General features: G+C 38.0%; 2 protein-coding genes across 7 annotated transcripts in view; one reads left to right on the forward strand and one right to left on the reverse strand.

The window, feature by feature from the left end:
- Positions 1 to 24,500, forward strand: part of LOC140989807 (intermembrane lipid transfer protein VPS13) — an 87,540-nt gene that overhangs the window by 36,190 nt on the left and 26,850 nt on the right. For all 4 annotated transcript variants that reach the window (XM_073459226.1, XM_073459227.1, XM_073459228.1 and 1 more), the window contains 10 exons: positions 12 to 200; positions 312 to 439; positions 2,800 to 2,950; positions 3,119 to 3,217; positions 3,358 to 3,459; positions 11,330 to 11,388; positions 11,528 to 11,633; positions 19,106 to 19,297; positions 19,366 to 19,476; positions 21,777 to 22,048. In XM_073459226.1, the coding sequence (XP_073315327.1) occupies positions 12 to 200; positions 312 to 439; positions 2,800 to 2,950; positions 3,119 to 3,217; positions 3,358 to 3,459; positions 11,330 to 11,388; positions 11,528 to 11,633; positions 19,106 to 19,297; positions 19,366 to 19,476; positions 21,777 to 22,048 (1,409 nt within the window). The remainder of the gene's footprint in view (positions 1 to 11; positions 201 to 311; positions 440 to 2,799; positions 2,951 to 3,118; positions 3,218 to 3,357; positions 3,460 to 11,329; positions 11,389 to 11,527; positions 11,634 to 19,105; positions 19,298 to 19,365; positions 19,477 to 21,776; positions 22,049 to 24,500) is intronic.
- The window catches only part of LOC140989808 (zinc finger CCCH domain-containing protein 17-like), an 80,389-nt gene that overhangs the window by 24,959 nt on the left and 30,930 nt on the right, over positions 1 to 24,500 (reverse strand). The window lies entirely within an intron of this gene.

Consider the following 24,500-nt stretch of genomic DNA (forward strand, 5'->3'; position numbering starts at 1 on the left):
TTCTTTTGTAGGATTTCTTGGTAAACTCTTCTTCTAGCCATAGAATTAATGGTGGAAATATTGATAAGTCTATCGAGGATAATCATCCCTCTAACAAGTCGCGTGGATGGCTGAACTGGCTCTCCTATGGAATGCTTGGAGCCGGAGGAACAGATGATTCTAGTCAATTTTCTGGTGTCATTTCAGATGATGTGATCAAGGTATCCAATTTCGTTTGATCATAAAAATCTATCAAAGATGTTATATTCAGTAAAGTTTATGTAGAATTGTATTTGAATTATGTTTCGCCCGCTTGAATTATCTTTGTGCAGGATATATATGAGGCAACAAAATTCCATCCTTCTTCCACGCTACTTGGCGATTTCTCTCTGATGGATGAAGTTTACTTTTCTTCAGTGAAGATAAACATTTCTGAAATTTGTACCACTCTTCAAAGCATGTATGAGATTTATTTATATTTTTATTAGTGAAACTAGTGACAACTTACAAAGCTTGGAGGTGTTTTTTTGCATTATTACCTGTAGAGGTTGCCATTGCATAATTTGTACGAGTTGTTTATTATTGGGATTTTTTTAGCAAGAACATAGGCTTACATTGGAAAATTTTCTGAATCTTCTTTATGTTAGTGCACTGCTAACTCTAAAGTGGTTATTACCTTTCTTAAAAAGAGCTGTTTTTGGTTTACCTTCAACTTACTGAACCCTAGTGTTAATGTAGTTAAGGAAAAATATAGGCTGAGAATAGCAGATTTATTAGGGTTAAAAATAAGAGTACAAGACATTTATAGAATTCTATATCCCTAGTTCACTAGAACAAGGACTCCTAGTTCACTTGGACAAGGACTCTTATCCTACTAGAGACCTAATCAAATACGAATATTGATCTATCCTATCTATCTAAATATTTGAGCTCAATACTCCCCCTCCAGCTGGGTCGTAGATGTTGATCGTGCCTAGCTTGGAACTCAAGTCTTCAAAACACAGTCTATGAAGTGCCTTAGTCAATATATCTGCAGTTTGCATGTGAGTGGGGATGTAGCTGAGATCAACGACTTTATTCTCAATCTTCTCGCTTATAAAATGTCGATCTACTTCCATGTGCTTTGTGCGATCATGGTGAACAAGATTCTTGGCTATACTTGTAGTTGCTTGATTGTCACACTTTACTTCCACTGGTCGTCGAACTCCAAGCTTTAATTTAGTGAGTAGTCTTTTCAGCCACATACCTTCGCATGTCCCATTAGCTAGAACTTGATATTCTGCTTTTGCGTTGCTGCGTGCCACCAGAGGTTGCTTTTTGCTTCTCTAGTTCACCAAATTCCCCCACAAAATGTACAATAGCCTGATGTAGAACGCCTATCAGCTTGAGATTCAGTCCAGTCAACAACGTTATGATGTGTGTCAATTGTCTAAAAATATACACAACTCTTTCTCACCACAACCATATAAGCCATCTCAGCTTTCTCTCTGAGTCACAGTGACATCTGGGGTCTTTTCTATATGAAAAATGTAGTGGATTCTTGTTGGTTTCTGCTCCTTGTTGGGGATCATACACGAGTCTTGTGGATTTTCTTAATGAAGGATAAATTTGAAACCTCCCACTTGTTTCAATAATTCCATCTCAGACACATCCAAGTTTTAAAATCTGATCGTGCCAGGGACTACTTTAATTCTGTTATGGGAGCTTACCTCCAAAGTCCAAGGATAGTCCATCAAAGTTCTTGTGTCGATACATCCCAACAGAATGGTGTCGCCGAGCTTAAGAATCGTCATTTACTGGAGGTGGCTCTCGATCCTTACACTTTTCACCAACAGTGTTCCCTAGCATTTTTGGGGTGATACTATCCTCTCCGCTACCTACTTGATCAACCAAATGCCTTCTCGTGTCCTCCAACATAAGACTCCCATTCAATGTTTCCCTACTTCACACATGTTTCATGGTATTCCCCACAAAATTTTTGGTTGCTCGGTGCATGTTCACATTCACCAACATCACCGCAATAAACTGGATCCCCGTGCTATCATGTGCATTTTCCTTGGTTATTTTGCAAATCAAAAGGGGTATTAGTGCTGCTCACTCGTCACCAAGAAAGTCTACTCACCCATCACCAAGAAAGTCTACTCTGTGGATGTCACTTTCCTTGAACATGAGCCCTTCTGTCCCAATTCTTTGATTCAGAGGGAGCCAGCACTACAAGAATCTCATCCCTGGGAACTAGAAACACCTGCCTTACCACAATTGGAACCCACTTTCACTCAATGCTCTGATACCATGTAGTTAAAGACGGAAAAATATAGGCTGAGAAGAGCATATTTATCAGATATGTTTCCATTCAGAAACCAGCTTCAAGTAGATGCCAACCATGTATTTACAAAGGCGCTTAAAGTCGCATCTAGGATGAGGAAAGGGAAGAGAGAAACATTAGGCATTCCCCTTCACAGATCTGGAATGTTTAGGAGGAGCTTAAGCTAGAAAGCTGTGAAAATTTCCCACTGAATTTGGACTTTGAGTGTCTTAAGGGCATTTTCTATACATGGGGAACTAAATGGCCAATGTTCATGCTCATAATTAGGAATTGCTGAAGGATACTGCTTAGTGCTTTTATAACCTAATCTGGCTCAATATTAAATCCATGCCCATAAGGTTTTCTCAAAATATAAATTCATTACCATGATTGACATACCTTTATCATATGTGGCGACTTATTCTGAATCAATGCTCATTGCTCTACCATACAATAATAATTTCTGATAGTCATGGTCTACGTTAAATTTATTAACATTCTGGCCTTAACTTTAGGGAGCTGGGTAGGTCTATTGCCAATTTGATTCTCGAAGATATTTCGATCAAGGCTAAGGTCTGGGAGAAATCTGCAACCATCACTGCCTCAATCAACTCTGCCAAAATGCTTAATCCATTGAACAGTCGAGTGATTTTATTAACAAAAAAGGTTTGTACATTTTACTTAAGTCAAATAAAGGACTTGTTTTGGAACTTCTTTGGTGTATGGGAAATGCTCACTGGATATTGTTTATGTAATTGTTTCTAAAATCAGGAATCTTAGTGTCTCGATTTGTAGCGAAATAGATTATACTCAGATGGACTTGATTGCTTTCAGGTCAATTATGGAGATAATGTTCTTGAGAAACAGCACCCTACTCTAAATATCAAAGTTGATTGCTCCCCTTCAACCATTGATATTGATTTATTAGTGAAGGTCTGTGATATTTTTCATCTCGTACGTTCATTTAAGTTGTCCAAACTCTGACTTCATTGTTTTTAAGCTACAACATGGTCATTTTTTACCTGGAGATTGGTCATATGCTGGTGATGGTGACTTGTAGTGTTTGCATCCAGATTATACTTAATCCGACAGAACTGTATTGTGATTCAGAATTTATGAAGAACATCGTGGAGTTTTTCCATGATTTGCAACAGTTCATCTTTCAGCATCAAAGGGTAATAATACAATTCATCTGTACATTTTACATCTCACTCGTTTCGCCCTTTTGGTGTCTGTATGTTGGTTTATCTTCTTTTGATATTTTTTTTATTATAGTAATAATTAATTTGCTCATGGCATCTTCGATCAATTTCTTGCCATTATAGTTGTTTCATCTCTTACAACGTGATGTAGCTCGATGATATTCCATGTTCTGTTTATGGGATTTTTCTAACACAATGTATACTAATAGTTTATTATTTTAATATTATATTGTTTAAATCATTATTTTCAAGCGCATAAATTAATACTTTTATTTTTGACTGACTTTAATTGTAATTCTGTCATCTTATTATTGATATTGTGTAATTTGATCGATATGATAATGGAATATAAGCGATGATCAAGTTCTATCCTGATACTTGAATAGTGGAACCATTGTTTAATGATATAAAAGTGGTTACATCAATTTTCAGTACTGTTAGTTGAAGTATCAGACAGAATGAATGACATGCCTTAGGTGAATTGGCTTCATGTTCCCTCGCAACTAAGTTTTTATCTCATTATTTCTATAATTTTCAATCTTTTTCTGAGTGTTACCTCTCTGTTTCTCTCAAGTTCTCAGCTCTTTGTTTCTCCATAAATTAATACGGCAACAAGTTCGTGTTAGTTTCAACTTGATTTCCCAGCTCAAGCCTGGTCTAGTCATTGTAAGGGAATTTCGTCTACTCATTGTAAGATAATTTGGTTGTGCAACCCATGGAATTGTAAAATTATTAGGCAACAAGTTAATATATAATTTAGGAAGAATAATTTCTTATTTTTCTGTATAGAGTAGTCTATTTATTTTTGTATGCTGAGAAGAGTTCTGTATCAATGAAAAATTTACTTATTTTCAGCATAATTTGGGAGTCAAGTCACGTTGTACAGAATTTTTTGGGTGCCATAAATCCTTGCTAGTAATATTTTCTGCACAAGGGTGGGAGAAAAAAGGCACACTGAGATGATCGATGATTGGATTTATGCTGTTCTAAAGCATATTGTATTAAACTGTAACTTGAAACCGTAAACCATCTATTATTTCTGATTTAACATTTGATCAATTAGTTGTATGCATTTGTAGAATGCAAATTTGGGGTTCGAGCTTCCAAGCAGTGAGAGAATTATTTGAAATGCTCTTTCCCTCGTTTACCATCGTAGCTTTAGGGCTCCTCCACTGTCCATTCGGCTTTTTCACCTCCTGAGTTTTGTCGATCGTTTTTCCCTTTGTCACCGACGACGGCCGTCGGTGGCATCTCCCTTCTCACTTTTTCGCGTCTGTTGGGCTGAAAGTGATTCGTTCCTTGCTCGCTTATTTTGCTGGAAGCCATTATCTTGTCCGAAGACCCAGTTGCACCTCAGTTTATCAACGAACCTGCAATGGTTGTAAGCATCTCAAGGAATCGCTGGCATGGAGTACCTGTAGCCAGGCCAGAGAAATGGGAAGAATCGATTAAGATAGAATTTAAAATTTTCACGCTGCGGTTGGGGAACGATGGTCGGTCTATCTTGTGGGCCGAAAGAACTAGGAAAGCAACTTTTATGATGGATTTCGAAGGCGAGGAGGCGCGATGGTTCAGTCTTAGGATTAAAGAACACATTGACTCACCTAACGCAGGCTCGGTTTTTCAACGTTTTAGAGGCAGAAATGCAGTACTCATTCTACAGAAAATTGCTAACAAACGTGGAAGATTTTTAGAGTTGTCCAAATTCAACAAGCATGGCAGAAAGCAGACTACAATTGTACCTAGTGGACTCCATTACAAAAGGTGGATTAATATATCAAGAAAATTGGATAAGTTGACGACGGGAGGTTACCAGAGGAGATCAGTACAGAGCATACAGAGCATCACTTCTCATGGTGCTGTCCAGTCGAAGCAATACATAGCCCCTCAACACGAGAGATTTTTGGCGAGGAATGTTAACAATGGGATGAAGACATCTTCGGAGGACAATGACAAGCTGCGGGTTCAGAAGAATTGGAAAGAGGCAATCAGCGTCACCAGAACTAGAGTAAATGCTTCATGGGAGACTATCGAAGGAGTTCTACGGAAATCATCAAACATAAAAGTTGAATTATTTCCGTTTCAGGCGAATAAAGCGTTATGGTGGCCCTCTAATGCGGATGAAGCGGCTTTCTATGTCAATTTGAAAAGGGCTTCTTTGATTCTGGTGTGACCTTAATTTTTGAAGGATGGACGGAAAATGTCAATACTTTGGACACGGTAGAAAATTGTTGCAATAGTTGGATATCCATCTGTGGATTACCGTGGGAGCTATGGTCGCCGATGACATTCACAACCATTGGCGAGCAATGCGGGGGTCTGTTGGCCATTAGTGCGGACACACTACACTTCCGAGTACTCGAAGCAGCGAAGATAAAGGTGAAAGGTACTGAAGGAGGTTTTATTAATACGATGATAATTCTATTGCAAGGGAAAAATACAGAGATCAGAATTAAGGTCGAAACATTTGATCCTAATGGCTACGAGAAGTATGAAAGGCAGACTTACGCTCAAGCGGTAGTGTATGGAAAGAAAATCCTTGCGGGGTGGGGCAATAATAACATCTACAGGACACTATCAGGGAAGGTGGGCCATTCAAGCAGGAATGTTGAAGAAAAGGTGGTTCAGGGGGTACAATCTGTACAAGAGACAAACAAGACATTTGACAGGATAGGAAGGGGAGCAGGAAGTTTGGGTGACAAGGTGGAAGAGAAACATGGATCCGCATCTTCTAAGGATCAATCGGAAATTTCAACTACGAGGAATGAGTCAACGAAACATCCACTTGGGGGAAAGGTGCTTAAGATATTGAGGAATATTCATCCAAAAGATCCAAGTAGATACAGAAACTCCTCTATTGAATCCATGAATAGCAAGCAAGACGAAGCCCAATCCATCAGCGAGGGATCAGATAAGAATAGAATAATATTTAATAAGTTTGGGAAAACTTATTACAGAAGAAGGACAAAAGTTGTTGATGAGGCAAACAAAAACAAAGAAATATGGGGGAGATCGGAGAATAAAATTCATGACATGGGGATTTGCAGGAAGACGGAGGCTGCTGATGATGAAGACTTAGAGGAGATTGAATTTGAAGATTCACAAGACGATCTCATTGAAGAAGAGATTGATTCCTCGGACATGACAGTGTGGGATTCATTAGTTCTGAAGTTTCAGAAACAATTGAAGATGAAGTAACAGACCTGGACGGATTATTTTCATCACCGGAGGGAACTAAGATCGTTACAAGAGGCCTTACACTAGAAAATTCGAAACCTTTTGTGGGACATGTTATTAATGGCATTCATTCTACTTTTCTCAATCATTCTTTTTCTTTAAACTGTATTCAACCATCTTCTTTTTCAGCTTTGGGTCTGTCTAGTGGTTTTTTAGGTGGTGGGTTAGGAAGAGTTGATGAAAAGCCGGGTAAAGTCAGAGATATACTTTCAGAGAATGTGGGGAAAGAAAAGATTGTTATAGAAGAAGAGGTGGAAGAAGAGGTGGTTGTCAGAGATGGCAAGTGCGGAAAAGGGGCTGAGCCGATGAATGGCTGTTTAAAGAAGGAAATGTATAGGTTACACAGTGGGATAAACTATGAAAGAGGCTCTAAATCGAAGGGTTCCAACGTGTACATATGAAAATTTTTTCTTGGAATAGAAGAGGTGGAGGGGCTGTAAGAAGAAGACAGTTGGTTAGGACAATTATTTGTAAAGAAAAACCAGACATCGTGGTTCTTTTGGAAACCAAACTTGAGAAGGTGGACAGAAAATTTGTGGGCAGTGTGTGGAAGTCAAGATTTGTTGATTGGATTTGTTTACCATCTGTTGGAAGGTCTGGGGGCATTGTTGTGATGTGGGATCCAAGAGAGGTGACAATTATCAATTACTTAATTGGGGAATTCTCGGTGTCAATCGAAATTAGTGGGAATGATGATTTAACTTGGTGGTTTTCAGCCATTTATGGACCGGTGAAGCCGAGAGTAAGAGAATACTTTTGGGATGAGATAGCGGGACTGAAATCGATTTGCGGGGAAAGCTGGTGTCTAGGAGGAGATTTCAATGTTGTAAGGAATTCGGGAGAAAAATTAAATAGTCAGTCTTTGACTACAAGCATGGCATGTTTCGATGTTTTGATAGAAGAGTTGGAACTCATATATCCTCCTCTGCTGAATGCTAAGTTCACTTGGTCTAATTTCAGATCGGTACCTATTTGTTGCCGATTGGACAGATTCTTTTTCTCCGGGGGATGGTCAAATTTATTCCCCGATTACAGACAAACGGTGCTACCAAGAATCACGTCGGACCATTGCCCCATTGTGGTTGACACCACAAAGACGCGATGGGGGCCGCCTCCTTTCAGATTTGAGAATGCATGGTTGTCACATAGAAATTTCAAAAAGTTGGTGAGCAGCTGGTGGTCCAAGGGGGGAAACCAAGGATGGGAAGGATACAAATTTATGCAAAAATCAAGAGTGATCAAATCAGAGGTTTGCAAGTGGAACAAAGAGGTGTTTGGAGACGTGGGAATGAGATTTTCAGAGTTGAGCAACAGGATTATTCAGCTGGATGGGATGGAGGCAGATGGAATGTGGTCGGAAACGCTATACGAAGAAAGGAAGGAACTAAGATGTGAAATGGCTGATTTGTCGTTTAAAAAATTCAAAATAAAAAGCTAGAAAGCAAAAATTAAATGGCTCAAAGAAGGGGACCAAAATTCAAAGTTTTTTCACTCTTTGTTGAATAGCAGGAGGAACAAAGCATTGATAGACAAAGTGGTATCGGACGATGGAAGAGTGGTCGTGGAGAAAAATCAGATTGAACAAGAGATTTTAAAATTTACGGGGAATTGTTCAAGAAATCGGATAAAGATGGGGGGAACTTTGAAGAGGTAGGGAGGGGACTCCACGGGATGGATTGGAGTCCTATACAGAGGATAGATGCAGACGAGTTGGAAAAACCTTTCGAGGAGGATGAGATTAAAAAAGCGGTTTTTGATTGCGATGGTAACAAAGCTCCGGGACCGGATGGTTTCACCATGGCTTTCTTTCAGAAAAATTGGGATACGATCAAGGCGGACTTGCTTAAGGTGTTTGCTGAATTTTTTGAAGATGAGATTGTCAATGGAATCCCAAATGAAACTTACATATGTCTTATTCCGAAGAAAAAAGATGCTCGACGGATCAACGATTTCAGACCAATAAGCTTGATAACGAGTTTATATAAGATATTGGCTAAGGTCTTGATTAGCCGAATGAAGAAAGTCATGTGTGATACCGTAGCGGAGAATTAATGTGCTTTTATTAAAGGAAGACATATACTGGATTGTTGACTCATTGCGAATGAAATTGTGCAAGAATATCGCCGGAAAAGAAAGAAGGAATGGGTACTCAAAATTGACTTGGAAAAGGCGTATGACAATGTCGATTCTCGATTTTTGGATTTCGTGATGCATAAAAAAGGATTCGGTGATAGATGGAAGAAGTGGATAAGAGGATGTGTTTCTAATGTCTCTTTTTCAATATTTATTAATGGTAGGTCATGTGGGAAAATAAAAGGAGAGAGAGGATTACGACAAGGAGATCTATTAGCACCATTTCTATTCAATTTAGTTGTCGATGTGTTGGGGAGGATGGTGGATAAGGCAAGGGCAGTAGATGCAGTCAAGGGACTCGAAGTAGGGAAAGATAAAATAGAAATAACGCATTTACAGTTTGCGGATGACACTTTGTTCTTCGCAAAATCGAGAAACGATGTGTTGGCGATAGTTGATTTATTGAAAGTGTTTGGAACAAATTCTGGGTTGAAAATTAATTTGAGCAAAAGTGTGGTGTTGGGATTGAATTGTTTGGAGGAGGAAGTAGAGGCTATGGCAACAACTTTTGGGTGCAAAAAAGAAAGGTGGCCTATTAAGTATCTTGGGTTACCGTTGGGAGGTAATCCCACAAAGATAGATTTTTGGGAACCCGTTCTTTCAAAAATGAATAAGAAATTAGCAACTTGGAAAAAGTCTTTCCTGTCAAGGGGGGGGGGGGATTTACGTTGATAAAGGCCGTGATTTGTGCCATGCTATCTTATTTCATGTCACTGTTCAAGGTGCCAATTAGGGTGGCAAATAAGATGGAAAAAATGATGAGGGATTTTTTGTGGGATGGTGGTGATGGGGAGAATCATTGCCATGTGGTAAGATGGAAGCAGGTATGCAAACCAAAGGATAAAGGTGGCTTGGGATTGGGAAATGTTATACTCAGGAATAAGGCTCTTCTTGGTAAATGGTGGTGGGGATGTTCAGTGGAAAGGGAGTCGTTGTGGAAAAAAATTATTAAGAGCATCTATGGGCCTCAGGATAACGGGTGGGACTTGGGCTTGGCGGAGAAGGCGACATTCAGAAGTCCTTGGAAGTGTATATCTCGGTCTTATCAGGATTTTCATCAACTGGTCAGGGGAGTGCCAAAACAAGGTAATATCATTCGCTTTTGGGAGGATGTTTGGGAGGGAGAGTCTTCGTTTAAAGTCCGTTTTCCATCTTTGTTTTGCATTTCCATTTCTACCAATAAACCTATACGTCATTTCGTAGAAGTCGTCAATAGTGGGAGCAGTTTTTCTTTAATCTGGGATGTGAGATTCAGGAGAGATCTTACTGAGAGAGAGTTACTTGAGTTCATTAATTTGTTGCGAGTTCTAGAGAATGTCAGATTGCAGCCGGGTTTCGAGGATTGTAGAGTGTGGTTGGGGGATGCTTCAGGTTCGTTCACTGTTAGATCTTTCTACGATTCCTTCTTCCATTCTTCAAATTTCCCTTCTTTCAGTTTTTTTAATAACATTTGGAAAGTTGATGTCCCACAAAAGATTAGGATTTTCTCGTGGATCGTGGCCTTGGGAAAGTTGCCTACATGTGATTCGGTCAAGAGAAGGTGGAGGGAGTGTGTTTTGAGACCCAGTGGTGGTGTTTATGCCAAAATCATGAAGAGGATCAAGATCATTTACTTTTGCATTGTTCCTTTGCGAGAGGAATTTGGTTCAAAGTGTTAGAAGAACTGGGAATTCAATGGGCTTTCCCAAGGCAAGCTAAAGACTTATTTCTTGTCAACTCAGGGTGTCCCTTCGTGAACAAATTCAAAATCTTCTGGGCCATGATAATTCATTGCATATTTTGGTCCATTTGGTTGGAAAGAAATAGCAGAATTTTTCAGGATGTGTCCGAGTCTATCGATCAAGTATGAGAGAAAATAAAATTTAGGGTCGCATCGTGGACGATCAACTTGGATCAATTCAATCATTTAAGTGTTTCAGATTTAGTGAGGAATTGGAATTTTGTATGGGCATAAGTATTGTATGTTGTTCTCTTTGAGGACTTCCTTATGTTAGTAGTCTTGTTACTGTACTGCGGAATTCTCATCCGCACATAATATGTAATCTTTATTTATTTATTCTAATGAAATTAGTTTCCTATCAAAAACAAATTAGTTGTATGCATTTAGTGAGAATAGAGGTGAAGGGATTGCACAGTGAGTGATTTCATTTGAAGCCAAATTATTTGTAGGAGTCAGAGGACCTGAATTAGAAGTAAGGTAGTTTAAGGATGAGTTATTTCTAGGAGTTTTTAGTTTTAACTATTTTGGTTGGAGGACCTGAATTGGGAGTAAAACTAGCACACCTAGGACTAGGAGTCAAACTAGAAGTATTACAGAATTCTGGGAGAAGAAAATGAGAGAGTAGCTCATGGAGTGTCTCAAGGAGTCTACTTTTCTGTGTTTGTGTACCAATAAATTTATAATTCGCACTGTTTTTTTGTCGTGATGATGCTTTGATTATTTGAGTGATGATTTGATTATTGGTTATTGCAGATCCTGCTGTCTCTTAATGGCATTGGCGACCTTAAAACGCGGCTTCTGTCAAAAATTGAGTATGTTCTATGTGTCAGGATGTTTAGCGGGTCTTCTTGTCGTTCTTAATATTTGTACCTATACTGCCCCTTATTTACCACTGTTTTTTATTCCCATATTTGGGCTGTATAGTAAAGTATATCTACTTTTTTTTGGCAGCTACATCTTATCTAGCCGCAAGAAGACAGTGTGGGATGCCAAAATTTTCAATCCTGTCATCGTTATGCCATGGGAAAATGCACATATCGAAGAACATAATAAGATAGTACGTACTTTTCATGCAACCGCTCACATATTGCAAATTTTACTTTTTACTTTTTCCTTTCCCTTTTTCTTTGTGTGTGTATACTTTGCTTGATGTTTGTCATTGGTTCTGCAATCAGGTGAACATGTTAAATTTTTTCCTTTTCCGTGCTGCATATTTTTCGTATCACAGTTGCAATTTCTAGCTATTCACAACACCTCGCTCCCCTCCCATAGTCCCATGTGATGCTCTCCTTATTCGAAGGAGAACAAGAGTGATGTTTCCATTTTATCCCAGCTCCATTTTCTACTTGTACCTTTGCCGTTCAGAGTTTGAGCTTTCAAACAAAAATGTGAACTTCATGAAAAAATCGTAGCCTTTTGATAAACAAGAAATAGAAAAAAAACAATATTAAAGAAATGAAGAACAAGAGCTTGTTTAACGACATGTTTGGACAAAGATTTTTGAAAATTGATCTTTTCATTTATTTATTTTTTTGGTTTTCCAAAGTTTCAGTGAACACATTTTCGTGAAGTTCAAGTAAACTCTTCCAAACATTTTATCTTCCCATACAAGTATTACTCAACCTCACTGTAATATAAAATCCTTCAAGTTTCAAAATTGATATCCAAATACTATTTTAAAAATATTTTGAAAAATTGATAAAATTATTCTTCCAATTTTCGTGTCGAAAATAAGTGATTATTCAACCACATACCACCTTAAAATTGGTAGTTATGAGTCGAGGAGCCTCTTGCTGGAAAATTTTCTTCTATAATCTCATAGGACTTATCCACTTGAACCGTAAATCATCCAAGATTATTTTTAACCACATAAACTCTCATATTCCGAGCACCATTGATCTAAATTCAGACTCCACACATGACCTTGCTACTACACCCAAAAATGTGTAGTAGCCCGAGGTTGATTTTCTATCAACTAGAGAACTCGCATAGTCCACATCAGTGTAGGCTTCCAATGTCATGTTTTCCCATTTCAAGTCCTTTCCTACCTGTTCCTTTAAATATCTTAGAATTATGAGAACAAATTTGAGATGCATTTCCTATGGATTATGCATGAACTAGCTGGATAGATTTACAACACAACTAATGTCGGGTCTTGTGCGAGTTAAATAAATCAACCTTCCTACAAGTTTTTGGTACTAATTCCTATCCACTTTTGCGCCTTCTGATGCATTACATAGTCCTTGCCTCGACTGGCGTCTCAGCTAGCTTACATCCCAACATCCTTGTTTCGGTCAATAAATCCACATCATATATCTGTTGTGATATAAAAATTCCGTGGTTCGAATGAGCCACCTGAATTCCCCAGAAAATACTTTAGTCTACCAAGTTCGTTGATGTCGAATTCCTTTCTAGGCACCATAGTTGTCAATTGCTCGTAGCGCCCCGTAGCGCAAAGGTTACCCGTGGCTATAGCGCATAGCGAATAGCGTAGCGAAATCTATTTGAAAGTTAAGCGCCATAAGTATATAAATATATAATATAAAGCATATGCTAACTTAATTCAATTGTTCATGCTTAAATAATAAATATACGAGTTCAAAGCATATGAAACCTCAATTCTAAAACTAGAAAAACATAATCTAAAATTCATCTTCTTCATCAAGATTGAGACCATCTTTTTCATTTGAATTTTTTTTTGGATATGAAACTAAACTTTATTATAATAATAAAAGTGTTAAAATAGAGCGGATGAGTAATCCGCAGAACGAGTTATAGTTGAAATCGAAAAAGACTACCACACTATCGTCATGACCATATAAATTTCCAATCCCTAACTAAGTCTGAAATAGATAAGTGATTAAACTCTGTCAGCTTAGTTGTCCAATTCGCAACTCTGAATTTGATCTTCTCCCAGACGTCATCCATGGACTCTGACAAATGTGCAAATATTCTGTTGTTCCTCTCCAGCCATATTGACCAAGAAATGCAATGGCTTACCAGATACCAGAAGCTCGTAAATCTTCTCCCGGTGGGAGGCCCGGCTCCATAATGAACATGTCTTGTTCCTTACTCGGAAAAGTCCATTCAAAGCCCAACTCTTGCAACACTTTTATCCATATACCACTCGAAAAAGAACAATACACCAATAGATGATCCTTGTTCTCCTCTTGCTTCCGACATAAGCTACACCATTGTGGGCATAAGACACAGACAGACCACCTTCTTTGCACCGAGTCACAAGTGGAAAGTTTCCCCAAAGCCACAATCCACTAGAAAACTTGAACTTTTTGTGGGACATGTACGTTCCAGATATTATAGTAATAGGAGAATAATGGGAAGCTAGAAATCGAAAAGAAGGAATCGTAAAAAAGATCGAACAGAAAACAAACCGGAAGAATCGCCCAACCAAACTCGAAATCCTCCGTGCCCAACTCGAACCTAGTTGCAACTAAGACCCCTAAAAGATTAGTAAACTCACCTAGTTCGACCTCATTTAAAGCTTTTCTAAAACGCACATCCCATTTCGTTTTCATTGAAATTGCATTGTGTTCGGCATCATTCTCTTCTTCACTTTCTTCATCAAAGTCGAATTCATCCTCTTCATCTACAAGATTAAGTGTAGTAGACGTTCCTATTGGCCTTTTCTCTCTAGACTTAGATGTAGCCGCCTTCGAGCTTCCTGTAGGTGTAGATGTTCTTATTTACCCGCGACGACATGAAGTAAGTCCAGCGGCCGACAGCCCGATGTCCGGCGAGCCACGTGCAACAAAAGAGGAGAAGCAGTGGAGAATGATAGGTTTACGTAAGGATTGATTGGGAGAAATGGAGAAGATTGAATTAGAAGAGGATAAGAAGCGATGATTTCATATATTATTGGGCCTAAAAATTGTGCAAAATGGGCCCAAAAAATTCTGCATTATTTTTAAAAAATGTCCTACATCTTTTCTTTTTTATAACGACGCTATCGCCTCAAACGCTATCGCGTTGATAGCGACGATAGCGCTCGCTACCTCGAAGTGTAATGCGCTTAGCGGCCCTGTAGCTGCATGACTTCTCTTCGCCTCGCTACGCGCAATAGCAAGCGCTACACTCGTTATCGACAGCTATGCTAGGCACTGTCTGAATCTTTGAATTTCTTCAGCATCATTCTCGTTTACAATGATATCATCCACGTATACAAGCGAAATGTGCTTACATTAAATAAGATGATAGATTTACCAAATTATTTCATGACTTGATCAAACAGAATAACAAGCGTAATGCCATTGTGTCCCTCATTGCTTCCGATGTGAATACTACTACAAATTCTGATGTTGTTGTTATAGAATTTGTGAGGTTCTATAAACATTTGTTGGGTACTAAGGAGAATAGGGTGACTCTGAACTAGGATGCTCTCTGTCATGGCCTTCGTGTTTCGAGTGCGTATATGGAGGGGTTGACTGTACTAATGTTGATGAAATGAGGGATGCCTTGTTCGATATTAACAATGACAAGGCATCTGGCTCAGATGGTTTTGGTTCTCATTTCTTTAAATCATCTTGGAACATTGTTGGTTTGGATGTTTATGCTCATTAGCTGAATTCTTTCATAGTGGGAGGTTACTGAAGCAATGGAATCATGCGGTTATTGTTCTTGTCCCGAAATCACCACAAACAAATTCGGTTAGTGACTTCCATCCCATATATTATTGTACGGTATTTTACAACACGGAAGGTTATTTGTGGATAAGCTTACACTCTTTGCATATGCGGATTTACTTCTATTCCCAAAAGGGGATATTAGCAGTGTTTCTATGATGATGGATTGCTTGACTCGTTTTGGTAATACGGCGAGCTTGAGAGTGAATTTGATGAAGTCGAACATATGTATGACTGACATGAATGATTGTGCGAGGGAGTCCATTTTGGATATGGCAGGTTTTAATGCTGGCCACCTTCCGTTTCGATTCCTCTGTATTCCTCTTGCATCTAGGAAGCTTCACACCTCATATTATAGCCTACTTGTGGATGCGATTGGGGCTAAAATTAGCTCTTGGCCGAGACAGTCACTATTATATGCCTGGAAGATCAAGTTGATTCGGTCGGTACTTCAAGGGGTGGAATGCCTCTGGTTATCTATTCCACCACTCTCTTCTAAATTCTAATATCGTGGATGACATTTACAGGATTTGTAGGAAGTTTGTGTAGCCCTTCAAGCACATTCTTATCTTGTGGAACATGTTTTGTAGACCAAAGGAAGATGGAAGCATGAGGCTTAAAAATTCATTGGTTTGGAACAATGCTTTGATTGCGAAATGTTACGGAAAATTCATATGAAGAAGGATAGCCAGTGGGTGAAATTGGGTGAATGAGATCCATGTACTGTGTGGTATTGTTTGGGAAGGAAATGGAACAAAGATGAATCTCTTTTGTTTAAACAAATTTTGAGAATTCGAGATGTTATTCTACTTAGACAACCCTTGGCTGAGAGTTTAGAGATGTTGCTGGAGAGTTACTTCGGCTGTCATGGTGGTCTTGCTCGAGCTTATGATTTCTTTGTTAAAAAAAAGGCCATGGCCATGGAAACCTATCATTTGGAAACATTGCATGCCCCCCAAGCATCGTTTTTTTAAACAAAATTTTATTAAAATAGAAAACTAGAAAACAGGGAGGCAGATAAGGTATCCGCAAAAACCACAAGAAAGAAAAAAACTATTGCACGCTCGTCAATAACATAGAAATTTTCAATCCCACACTAGATTTGAGATAGATAAATGATTGCACTCTCGTCAATAACATAGAAATTTTCAATCCCTCACTAGATTTGAGATAGATAGATGATTAAACTCTGCCAACTTTCTCGTCCAACTAGTAATTCTGAATTTGATCTTCTCCCAAAGCATCGATTTGACATATGGTTGTTTGCACATGGTGAATTCCTAACTAAAGATGAACAACAATATATTAAGAACAAGATGTGTGTACTTTGTAATAACTGTGAGGAATCAGGTGGTCATCTTTTCTTTGTTTGCGATGTGTTGAGATTTGGAATGGCATCAAAGAATGGCTAGACATGCGTAAAATCATGGGATCTGCAACATCAGTTCTGAAAGCTTTTCGAGGTGTCTGTATAGGTAATTCTGCATTATTCAAGTTGAGATGTATTGCAGTGGCAACATGTGTCTACAACATTTGGAATGCAAGCAATCAAGCTATTTTTGAGGAAGAAATGCCATGGCCCAAGGATATCATTGGGAAAATCAAGATCCTTACTCTTCGATGTTCGCAAAGTCATCTGGATATAGGCTCTTGATTCTATTGTTATTATTATGTTGTGTGGATATGATCATCTTTGCTTGTTTGTAGAACATGGGTATTCCCCATGTAGTTGGTGATTGTATCGTTGGTTCTATTGGTTCGTTATTTGTTATCTCATGGGATGCTCAATGTACTTGTACAAAATTCTTTTTACCTTATTTTAATGGGTGTTATTCATTAATTAAAAAAATAATGAAGTCACTCCCCTTATCTTTGAATGCTGCACAAACAATGTATGATCCCCTTGACTTTGCTTATAACGGTGCAATCATTATGTTTGTAAACCTTCCAAACCAGACCCTTGGAAACTTTTTAAGTCCATATAGGGCCTAGTTCAACTTGCAAGCCATCCCATCTTGGATTTAAAACCTGGGGGATGGAGTGAAGATTGGTAAGAAAGGCTCTATGGCTTTGTGATAAATTTTGGTAGGATAGGAAATAATGCAATGGATGTTTGGTACAGGCTCTAACTTTCTTCATAAGTACTATTGGTAAGTCAAATAATTTGGAACTGTAAGTATGGGTTGGTTCCACGGGGATTGGTGATATTACGGTTGCTTCCTTAGTAGGATTAATGGTTGGTTCTTGTTCAACTATCTTGTGGTGAATTTTAGGTGATTGAAACGTAGCTTGAATAGCAGAAGATCGAACATTCTTGGGTAAAGTTTCAAGTCTTGGCCTCCTTGAATAAACTTGTAGTGGCTGCGTAGTGTCTTGAGTTCCTTAATCATTTCATCAGGATTTGGATTATCAATGGATGTTGATGACATAGTGATAGAGTTAGATAGACTAGGAAATTCAAAGGAAAACTTTTAATGTTCTTTATCTTCACTTAAAATTTCCCTATGAAGATAGGTATTTGGAAAGTTAAAAGTAGGATGTTGATTCATCAAATGTGACATCCGTGGAGACTATTTTTTGTGGGAAGATGAAAACATTTGTTTTTTTTTTATAGGAAACTAAACTTTATTATAAAAATAAAAATTTTACGATAGTAGCGGATGAGTAATCCGCAAAACGAGTGCTGTTACAATCGAGAAAACACTACCACACTATCGTCAAAACTTTTAATGTTCTTTATCTTCACCCAAAATTTCCCTAACTAAGTCTGAAATAGATAAATGATCAAGCTCTGTCAGCTTAGTCGTCCAATTCGCAACTCTGAATTTGATCTTCTCCCAGACGTCATCTATGGTCTCCGATAAGATGAACGCTTGTCTTTAGCAAGCTCACATTCGGTGCAATGAAAATTCTTGACCAAAAACTCATTAACCAACGTTGGAAACATAAATTCAGAATATGAATTGACGGATGGCCTAAGCGACGGTGATTAAGCCAAACTTTATCTTTATCTAGAATGGTAGAAAAAACAATAAAGGAGAGGAACTCGCAACTCTGGCAGCATGCACACAACTTTCTTCCAGATGGTAAAGACCTTTTCTTTCACTAGCACGTCCAATCTTCGTCTTCGTGCCCGGTTCCTGAAATATTCAATGTGATGGGTAGAAAATCACATTACAGTTAGAATATTTGGTGAATCTTTTTATAGAGACTAAGTTGGCAAGGAGTCTGGGAACATGAAGAACATTCTAAGGGTGAGATTATCATTTATGTAAATATCTTCTCGGCCAGCAACTGTGATGGTGGATTCATTTGCTACTGTGATTTTCTTTTGGCTAGGGCAGAGGTTCTAAGTGATGAATTTGTTAGAGCAAAAGTCATATGGTCTGTGGCCCCTAAATCCATCACTCATATGTTGAGATTTGAAGCATTAGGATGACAAGAGTGGCTTTTCAGTCGATATGTAGTGTGAATATTGCAAATCACTCATCGAAACAATGGTTGAATGCTCAAACAGATTGGTTTGCCTACATATATATGACATTGGATTAAGTGTTATGATATAACACATTGAAAATTGGAGGTGGCGGCAGTCAGTGAGAACATTCAAAACCCTATATAGGTCTCGAGTGGCTTTTGTTTCCTACAGCCCGATCAATTTGCAGGTGTACGCTTTGGATATAAAATTCTGTGCATTTTTTTCCCAATCACCTGCTTACACACGTAGTGCAAATTAAAATATAAAATTATTGATTATGCCGCCTTACGTGTTCTCTAGCTTTTGGAACAAGTGGTCTTCAACAATATTTATGGTGACAAATTGAATTATTACTTTTGTGGTATACCATATACCTTAAACATAATGTTTTATGTTTTACTCGTTTTGCAGGTGTTAGAAGCTGGATCTGTTTCCGTTGTATCCAGAGCTGAAACAGTATTTATCGGTTTTGACGAGGGAAATCAGTTTCATCTTCTGAATGGAATAATGAATTCTGGCGTTGGTCCCACGAAAGATATTTTAACAGGGTTTCAGCTTCAGGATTTGTATGATTTCTTTGAAATCCAGATAAGTGATATGCAGGTTAGTGGATGTCTTTTCTAAATTGATTATTTTGCCAAGGGTTACATTCAAAATGTGATGTCCTGCAGATGAAATTATTGACTCCTTCGGCCACAGTTCCTCTTTTTGAGAAATTTAATGCTTCTACGAGCTTGGCATCCTGTATTTTACTCGATGAACCAGTACTCAAAACATTGGAGGTAGGTGTAAACCCTCCAGTATCTTCATTTAAAGCATATTTTCATGAAGCGTACAAAACAAAATATGCTATTCTAAATATTATTATTGTTAAGAAATTGTGCACCTCAAGAACCACCATTTTTGTGATCCCGTTTAAGAGATATGATCAATAATCAACTGACACAATGATCTTTTTGGGAAAATATTGCTGTATAGTAATTACTTTTCAGATTTCTAGAAGTATATTAGTTTATGGATTTATTAATCTCACTAGGATCATGGGATTGATAGGTATAGGTTTTTTTTAACCCTCTTTTTTAGTTAAGTGTATATCTTTATATTGTCCTCCGTCACTTTGCCAAAAAAAAAGAGACTTTGGATTTGCGCAACCACGCGTTAAATGCAAGTGTATGTTTCACGACTGTAATAAAGTGATAAAATTGAACATTCCCACGATGCTTAGTTAAATAGTTAATTGCTAAAATTATATCTTCTATAACTTTATTTGAACTACAAAATAGAGTGATTAATTACTAAAATTATATCTTCTATACATTTATTTTAACTACAAAATGGAGCGAAGGTTTAGTTAACTAAACTAAAATAAACAGTAAGGCAAACAAGATTTGAAGATTCAATGAGATCAAGACAATTTACTTTCTTCCCTCATCAATCTTGTGTCTAGCCTACTCTCTTTTAGTTGATTTTGTCAATTAAAGATGTATTTCATGCTGGAAAAGAAAACAACAGCCATGGAGTTATATTACTTCTATATCGTTTATAGAAAATGGTATAAGTGTCTCTTATTTATAACCTACTGCTAGCATACTTGAAGCTATAGGACTCTCCTTAAATCTAGAAACAAACTATCTCAATCACAGTAATCTAATCCTATAAGTATGTTTTTACAAAACTGATAAGATAACAACTCATTATCATTTTGTGATACATTTTATCACTCCCGAGGTTGTTCATTCCAGCAGACTTAGAAGTCCTTTGGTCATAACATCAGCTAGTTGTACTTTGGTCGAAATGTAAGGTGTACAAATGAGGCCACTTTCTAGCTTCTCTTTGATAAGTTCCCACCTAAAAATACGCAAAAACCAGTTGTTGATCTCCTATCTTATACTGATCGATCCCGCATAATCTGCGTCCATGCAAGCTTCTAAGCTTATGTTTTCTCCTCTTTTGAATAACAGCCCTCCAACCAGTGTTCTAAATGGTGGCAGCCTAGGCGGGAGGTGGCCATCGACCGCACACACACCTTTACCTTAGGAAGTTTTGTAGGCGGTTGAAGATGAGCCGGGGTGGGCAGGAGGCAATCAAAAGTCAAAAAAAATTTAAAAAGCCTTAATATTAATACATCATACACTTAACCTTTAAAACAAAATAGCCAACCCAATCACCTACAAGTGCCACAAACCCCGCCGCGAACCGCCTGCAACCATTTAGAACTTCCAATCTTTATTAATTGTCTTGATAGTTGCATTTTTAGAACTAGGGATTGGTGTTTTATTTGTTCTTGACTTGATCCTAGATTTAATTTCTAGTCGTGGATGTGGATCACTCATCCAATTTGCATTGTAACCTTTCATATTTATTATTAATATATTAGTTTCTTATCAAAAAAAAAGATAGTTGCCTTTTTATATTTATTTCCACATTGTATAAATTGTATTATATTGTATGAAGATTATTTATGCATAAACATCATTTAATTTATGCATATTTTGCTTGATTATATATAATTATGTATAAAAAAATAATAAAAAAGTTCAACGGCCTGACTGACCTCCCTGCCACCACCTACTGTCATTTACAACACTGCATCTACCTGGACAAGCCTTTGAATACTTCAGAACCCTATACACTGCCATTAAGTGAGCCTTCCTTGGATTGTGCATTGATTGACTTATGAAACTTACTTCATAAGTGATGTCGGGTGAGTGTGATAGATAAATCAATCTCCCCACTAGTCTTTGATATTGTTCTTTGTCTACGGGTGCATCCTCGGTTGCTTCGCCTAATTTTTTATCGATGTCTATTGGGATGTCACTGGTTTGCTTCCAATCTGCCTGTCTCTTCTAGTAAATCTAACACATTTCTGTTGAGACACTAAAATACCTTCCCGCACAATGCATCAATACGCATAGAAACATCTATATCGAAGTATAGAATGATAAACTGAACAATGCCTGAATCGACTACTATTTATTCGAAACTAATCTGTGTAATAAAGAATAAAAACAGATGTCGGCATGTGCAGTTTTTATGTTTAAATCTCTTTTACCTCTTATTTTTTATTTGTTGGTTTTTTCAGATATGTGTTCGAGTCCCATCTGTTACTGCCCACTTCTCTGCTCTCACTTGTGGGACAATTCTGGGATTAGTTGAACAGTTTAAGCTGCCTCATCCTTCATCAGACTCTACTGTTTCACTTGACCTTAGGTCAAATGGCCAGGATATCTCAATTTATTTCGGGTGGTTGTCTATCAATGCTAGTTTGGGTTTCATTAATCTGCTAGTTAATCTCGAAGATGATGTACCTGATGGCTGCACCATGAAGCTCCTTTGTCACATGCTTGATGTTCGGTAAATCGCTTTCTTCCCCTGTTCTCCATGATCAAGCAAACAAAGTAACTGATATTTGTGCAGTTTTTTCTAGCATGTGATCCGTATTTATGGTGAAACAAAAAGTAATTCTTGGTTTTTCTTCAGATGTTTCAGTTGACTTTTCATTCTTTTTAGGGATTGTACCTATGCTTGGCCATTCATAAGCATGCGTTAGTTCTCAAAAGCTTCTACTCCTGTGAAATGCTTTATTTTTCCTCAGTACATCAACCTGTGTTAAATGTTTTTATTTTTGATCTTACTGAGAATTATTACATTTGGTCAAAAGTTTGTTGCATTATGGTATTGGGTGTCAAATCTGCATGAAAGAGTGAAATTATTGAATTAGAAACAAATAACAAATGATAGCAATGCGATTAAGATAGAAGGATTTACTCGATAATTTCATTTCCTAGCACCAACTTAAATATCTATTTACTGCTTAATCTTATACCTCATATGCTTAATACATAATCAATATATGAGTTTATGAAATAAAGAAAAATGTATAGTTGTTGAAGATCTGGGATATTTTAGATAAGATAATTAGGATATTTATTTAAGTTAAACTTTAAATTTAGATAGAGATAAGGATCTAGTTTTCTTTATATATATCGATTCATGCACATTCAATTATAATAAGAATTTTATTTTACCAAACTACATGGTATCAAAGCCTAGGAAAAAACCCTAGCCGCCATGACTAAATACGGCCACATGGCCTCGTCGTCGGAATCCGAGAAGCCACCATTGGCTCCGTTGCTTTCAACCATACCCGATCTCTCTCCACTTCAATCCATCACGTGTCACAAACTCAATGGCCAGAATTATTTACAATGGTCCGAGCCCGTCATGATGTTTATATGCGGCAAGGGAAAGGAAGATCTCATCTCTGGCTCCTCCAAACGTCCGGCCACGATGGATGGAAGATTTAAATCCTGGAACGCCAAGAATAACATGCTCATGTCTTGGCTTATCAATTTCATGGTCCCAAACATTGGAGAGAATTTCCTCCTATATATGGAACTTTGTGTATCCTTGGAAGCTATATTCAAATTGGCCTAGAGTGAGAAAATTTTGAAAATGCTCTCTCCCTCGTTCAAACCTCAATCTCTCGGCTTCTTCCTCTGTTCAATCACCAACTTCATTTCCTGAGTTCTGTCGATCGTCCTTACCTCAGTTACCGGCGCCGGCGGCATCCACTTCCTCATTTTTTCTCGCATTCCTTTACGGAAATGCGTCGCTCCATGCTTTTATCCTTAATGGCAGTCATATCGGCATTTTATATTCTCCGAGTACTTGGGTCCTCCCCGATTCGAACTGAACTCTTTTGAATTTCTACCGCCTTTTCATTTGCCAAAAATCTACCAACCTATCCGATAGCCATTACAGTATCCACAGCAAAATCATCACATGAACAGAGGGATGAATCGTAATAGCTTCAGGGAAGCTTGTGAGGTTAAAATAGAGCAAAAACTGTTTCTTATAAGCAGTGGTAGGAGGGGATTTTCTCTGTGTGTGATGGAGAGAACTAGAAATGCAAGCTATGAGTTGGAAGTGGATTTCGAAAGTTTAGATTAGATATTGAAGAAATTATGGGAATACAGCAACAAACCTCAATCATGTCCTAAGTTTAATAGATTCAGAGGAAGAGAAGCTGTAATCTCTATGCAGAAAATTGTGAATGGACGAGGAAGCTATCTCGAAGTCTCCAAAATTGTATGGAAAGGAAAGAAGCAGCGTATCATCATACCAAGTGGCCGTTTTGATTGGGGCTTGAAAAGGGTGGCATATAATATGTCCATATTTTTGAAGACAAGACAGGATTATGGAATGCGCATTACTGATGGAAGGAAACCTATGGAACAATCAAAAAATATTGCAAAATTGTGTCCGAATCCAGTTAAACAAGGGGCTACAGACACTGATACATACGATCAACTACCACCATGTTTGGTTAAGGATTGGAGTAAAGCTCTTATCATCTCAAGAGAATGTGTCTAACACATCGTGGGATTTGGTGCGCCTCACTCTTGGGAAGGCGGTCCAGAGGAGGGTTGAAATATTTCCATTTCAAGCCAACAAGGCAATATGGTGGCCCCACAACGAAGAGGATGCTTCATTTTATCTGAGAATGAAGAAATGCTTTCTGGAAAAAAAAGTCACTTTGTCATTTGAGAGATGGAGGCAGCAAATCAATTGTGAAGATGATGTGTTTGAATGTTGTAATAGTTGGGTGCGATTATTGGGATTACCGTGGGACTTATGGACTACTGATCTCTTCAAAAGTATAGGGGAGCAATGTGGAGGCTTGTTGAGCATTAGTCAAGATACTATACAACTCAAAGACCTGTCAGCGGCAAAAATCAAAGTGGTGGGACTTGAAGGCAGGTTCATCAAGAGCAATATGAAGATCTCAACTGAAAGAAGACCT

This window comes from Primulina huaijiensis, chromosome 12 (genome assembly GCF_012295235.1).
Source record: "Primulina huaijiensis isolate GDHJ02 chromosome 12, ASM1229523v2, whole genome shotgun sequence".
NCBI classification, from domain to species: domain Eukaryota; kingdom Viridiplantae; phylum Streptophyta; class Magnoliopsida; order Lamiales; family Gesneriaceae; genus Primulina; species Primulina huaijiensis.